The sequence below is a fragment of the Hetaerina americana genome, unplaced genomic scaffold, assembly GCF_022747635.1.
Source record: "Hetaerina americana unplaced genomic scaffold, ioHetAmer1.1.p SCAF_12, whole genome shotgun sequence".
NCBI lineage: Eukaryota > Metazoa > Arthropoda > Insecta > Odonata > Calopterygidae > Hetaerina > Hetaerina americana.
Window position 1 is genome coordinate 30,561,935 of NW_027286292.1, and position 5,313 is coordinate 30,567,247.

General features: G+C 41.1%; 1 protein-coding gene across 1 annotated transcript; it reads right to left on the reverse strand.

Annotated features, from left to right (window-relative positions):
* Positions 1-2,453: 2,453 nt before the first annotated feature.
* On the reverse strand, positions 2,454-3,029 carry LOC139685830 (craniofacial development protein 2-like). Its single transcript, XM_071582947.1, has one exon. The coding sequence runs from the start codon at positions 3,027-3,029 to the stop codon at positions 2,454-2,456; it is 576 nt and encodes a 191-aa protein (XP_071439048.1).
* Between the last annotated feature and the right edge of the window lie 2,284 nt (positions 3,030-5,313).

A 5,313-nucleotide genomic window follows, 5' to 3' on the forward strand; every position in this document is an offset into this window, starting at 1 on the left:
TCAAGTTAGCCGTTTTACAATCTCTGGGAATTCTGTGATGGGCAAGCCACTTCTTAAATATGATTTCTAGATTCGGGGCAATTTCCGGCGCTAATTTCTTAAATATACGAGCGGGTATTTGATCGGCTCCGGAAGATTTATTAGGCTTAATATTTTTAGAACATATATACTTATCATATAGACTATATGACATATATATCATATAGACTTAAGATGTAATTTTTTCCAAGAACGATAAGGGATCAGAATAGCAATGCCCGATCGCGGTAGGGGTCATATTCTGATAAAAATTCGTCTGTCGTGCATCCACCCCCAGCCACACTGTCTAGCGGTGGCTTGCAGGGTACTAGAAATACTAAATCCTCTGACTGAGCTACTAATGATTACATTTCCTCAAAATTCTAAAGTTAAGTACTCCCTTGAAGAGTAGGCAGAATAGGTATTTGGGGTGGCACGAAGGAAAGCAGAAAGTGTTTGGAAATGAAAATGGTTTATCGTTCTGAAATCAGTTAGATCATTTAACCTGCGTACTATTTTGCTTCATCCACCACAGCCCTTCTTCTGATCGGCGGACAACGAATACTTTGGTCATCAGTATTTCAATCCAAAGATTGGTTTACTGCAGCCCTCCGTTCTTCCCTATTTAGTGTTAATGCCCTCACTCTCTGATAGGTTCCCTGTTTTACGTCCTTAATTTGCCCTATGTAATTGTCCCTTGGCCTTCCTCGCTGGATCTTTCTTTCGATTGTTTCTAATTAATCCATTGTGCCTCAAGGTATGTCCAATCCATTTAGTTCTTCTTAGCCGTAGAGCTCTCCATATGGTCCTTTCCTCTTCTGCTCTTCTATATACTTCATCGTTCCTCACTTTGTCTCTCCATTTAATCTTCAGCATTCTCCTCCAGCACCATGTTTCAAATGCTTCTATTCTTCATTGGTCCATTTTTCCAATATTCCATGTCTCCGATCCGTAGAGAGCCATGCTCCACACGAACGTTTTGACGAACTGCTTCCTTATTTGCAATCTTATATCCTTTGAACATAGTAGTTGCCTCTTTTCAATGAGCGTCTTCTTTACTTGGGCTATTCTTCACTAGATGTCGGTCATCCCAAATTATACCGCTGCCCAATTAGATGAAGGATACCGCTTGTTCTCGTTTCACTCCTCGAATTGTGATATCTGCATTCAGCTTCTATCTTCCACACACAAGGATTTTCGTTTTCTTCTTGTTGATGCTCATATTATATTCCCGAAGTACTTGATCCATATTGCTTCCTTTATTGCCTCTACTAGATATAAGTTGAATAGTGCAGGCGAGATTGTATCCTTGTCGAACTCCTTTGTTTATTTTGGATTCTATTTTTCTTCCGTTTTTCATTTGCATGGTTGTTACCTGATTCTTGTAGAGAGGATGGATTATTCTGGTCGTCGTAGTCCATTCCAAGCGCTTCTAGTATGTTGAATATTTTGTTCCATTCGACATTGTCGAAGGCCTTCTCCAAGTCCACGAATGTCACATTTAATGGCTTGTTTACATGGATCAATTTTTCTGCCGGTACCCTCAAGCTGAGTCTTGCCTCTCTTGCTACCCGGTTTTTCTCTAATCCGAGTTGGTTTTCCGAGAGGCTTTCTTTTACCTTGCATTGTATTCGTCGGCTGATTATCTGAGTAAGTATTTTCGTGCGTGAGAAGTCAGGCTCATTGTTCTGTGCTCTTCGCATTTATCTGTTCTAGGTTTCTTCGGTATTGCAAGCATTACACTCCTTTCGAAGTCCTCAGGCAGTCTTCCACTGTCGTATATACCTTTCATTATTTCAAATAGGGTATCCTTTGCATTGGCCCCGAGTGTTTAGATAATTTCTCCGTTTATTTTATCAAACTTCCGGTGCCTTGTTGTTCTTCAAGTCTTTCACGCCTCTGTCGAATTCACTTCTCAGCATCTCCGGGCTCCGTTCGTATTCTTCAATCACGCTTTCTTCTTTAATTAATTCACTTTCAAGTGGTTTGGGCCCTTGACAGCGATCTTCAATGTATTCCTTTCACCTCTTCCCAATGTCTTGATCTTCTGTCAGTATCTTTCCATTAGCATCTCGGACGTTGTGGGATTTTGTTTTTCTTACTCCGAATTGTGTCTTCACCAGTTTATCAGCAGTTTCACTGTTTCCCTTCCTTAAGTTGTCATTGATTTCCTCGCAGCAGCTTTATATCCACTCTTCCTTAGCCTTCTTGCACTCTCGTATGACTTGGTTCCACAACTTCTTATAAAGGGTTTCCTTAGTTTCATTTATTTGATTCTTGTATTTTCTTCTTTCCTCAATGAGGTATTTTATTTGAGCTGTTATCCATGGCCGTTAGGTTGGCGCCGTCTTACTCACGAGTTGTTCATTTGCTACTTCGTTATATATTCTTCATTTCCTTCCATTGTCCTTCGACGCTAGTCACTTTTATTCCTTCTAATTTTCTGGCAATGGTCGTGGTGAACTTTTCTCTTGCCTGTTTTCCTCCAGCATTTGTGTGTTCCATCTGGGTTCCTGTGTCAATTCCTTAATTTTCTTGTACCGCAGTTGGCTGTCCATGACAAACAGCTTGTGATCGCAATTTATATCTGCGCCAGGGTAGCTCTTGCATTGCTTAACTTTGTTTCTGTATCTTGTTCTTACATGGATGTATTCAATTTGGTATCTTGTCCTGTCCCCTGGCATCTTCCGGGTGTATCTTCTTCTCCGATGTTGCTCGAAGAGGGTGTTTGCCCCTACCATGTTCTTCTCGTTGCAAAATTCTATCAGGCTTTCTCCTGCGGGGGTTCGTTTTCCCAATCCGAACTGTCCCACGCTCCTTCCCTCTCGGCTCTCTCCAACCACAGCGTTCCAGTATCCTATCACGATTATGTTCTCTTCCCCTTTTGCTGCTCCTGTTACTTCTTTCAGTTGTTCGTATACTTCTTCTTTTTCCTCCTCTGAATGGCTGGATGTTGGCATATACACCTGCACTATCTCTGTGTCTGTAGGCTCTCCATATAACCTTTTCATCAGAATCCTCTCACTGTATTGCCAGCACGATTTGACTCTCCTTGCCCATTCCTTCTAGAATATAATGCCCATTCCTGCAATTCTCTGTTCGTCTCCTGAGTATATCACCCTGTATCCGTCGCTCCAGAAGTCGTCGGCCCCGGCCCACTTAATCTCGCTCACTCCAAGGTTGTCGATTCCCAATCTGTCCATCTCCATCTTGGCGTTTTCCAAGTTCCCGCACGCTCCCAATGATCTCACGTTCCTTATCCCTATCTTGCATTTGCCCACCTTGACTGATGTTCCCCTCCCAGTAGTCCCCACCCGGAGGCTCATAGTCAGCCGATGACCATTCCGTAGGACTTAGCCGATTGTTATAAGAAGTGGAAGAGACACAGGGATAAGAGTGCTAGGTCTCCAGGGGAGTACATCCAAGGCCTCATTGTTCTAGGTAGGCTATTTTTCTCAACATATTTCACGGTAGAATACCTTCTGGAGATAACTAGTACATAAACAAGTATAGTCTTCACATACTTGTGTAGTCCAGATCTGACGCTGTTTTGTTTGATGGCTGCTTTCCTCCTCTTTTCTCAGACAGAATTATATCGATTATTGTCTATTCAGTTTTTAACGAAGTTATGTTTGCTGAAGTAATGCCTTTAGTTTAGCCTTAGAAAAAAATAGCCCAATCCTTTTCATCGCCTTTCACAAACGCAGAAATACATCTCGGGAGCTAAATGAAGAATCACTTGAGTAAAGCCTTTTCTTTGGAAACTGTCTCCGTGTAACAAATCGTTTCTTAAATTATTTAGCAATTATCTATCAGCATTCATTGAATTCCATTTCAGCATCCTATGAAGTTTTGACCTATTCACGAATCTGTGAAAAGCCTCTTCCTCCCTCTCGAAGGTGTCGCGTCGAAATCTCGAGATTCCATTCAACTGTTCCTCTTCTCCTTTAAATGGTTGATTAATGCAGGCATATAAATGTTAAAGCTCACCAATTAGGCCACCTAGCACAGCTCTTCGAGTTTCCAGTTAATCGATTTTATTTTTCACAGTTTCTGTTCTGCGTCTCCGAAACTAATCCCATACTAGCAAGGTAGGCTTCATGACGCATAGAGCTATCGATCTATCTACGAAACCTATCATCTATCCAAAACTCCATCCAACCATTAGGATGAACGTGCAAAAACACACCTGTAGGCAATTTTTCCTTGAGCCAGTTTTTTCTTTTGAAATTCAGAAGAGGATGCAATTTTGTCCCATCAGCAAAGCAGAACAACACGACTGTGTAATGTTTTCATGCGTCCGCAAGTTCTAAACATTACACGTTTTATACCTATAGAATCTACCTTGTATTTGAAGTACATGAAATGCCAGTGGGACCTCATACATGTTTCCTATCGGTGAAAGTTCAATATTTTTTTCTTTTGCGTCAATAACAAATGCACACAACTCGATAATCTTATCTTCAAAATATGCCAACAGAATTGTTGACATATTTTGTGCTAGTTTAATTTTAGTCCTGATACGTAAGTAATTTCTCTATGAATCTGGAACACCATGATGCCTATTCTGTAAAATCATCGGCGTCCCTGTAGTAGCAATCACCCTTGCAATTTGAAGTAATTTCTGTGAACACTGAAAATCCCGATATTCAGTAGTCTAATATTCACGTTTTAAATCCGTCTCTTTATTCCGATCATATTGCACTTGAATGTCGCAGGTTGCGCTTACTACTCAAAGCTTTTTGTACAAGATCCTCTTCCTGTCTTCGCCAAGCTCTGATATTTTCAGTTGGTGGTGATCCGAAATTCATCTCTGCTACAGTTTCCGTGTTCTCCGTCATACGTAATCACTCGTAGCTAAAATGCAATACGCTCGTATCACAGCCTTGTCCTTGAGCCATACTTGGTCGCGAAATCTCAGCAAATCAGTTTGGTGATTTGTAAAAAAAAATTTCGTATCAAAATGCGTCCTAATATTTGAAAACGAAGTAACGCCTTGCTGTTTCTATGCTTTCGTAGACGCGCGAATGCGATGATAGCGATTATCCACGATTGCGCAATAGGCTCATGGCCATCGATAATGGCCATTCTGGCTACTTCCACGACCTCTCCCCAATTTCAGAAGATAAACTCACAAATAGGGGATATATGTGGTATATAGTAATGAAGAATGCAGATTTACTGCAAGCGCACACCCCTCGATAACCTTGTTAAGTTGTGAGTTGCAATGTTCCCATTGAAAATTTTATGAACAGCCTAAATTCCCAATGCAAAAGTACTCGTATTAATTTCACT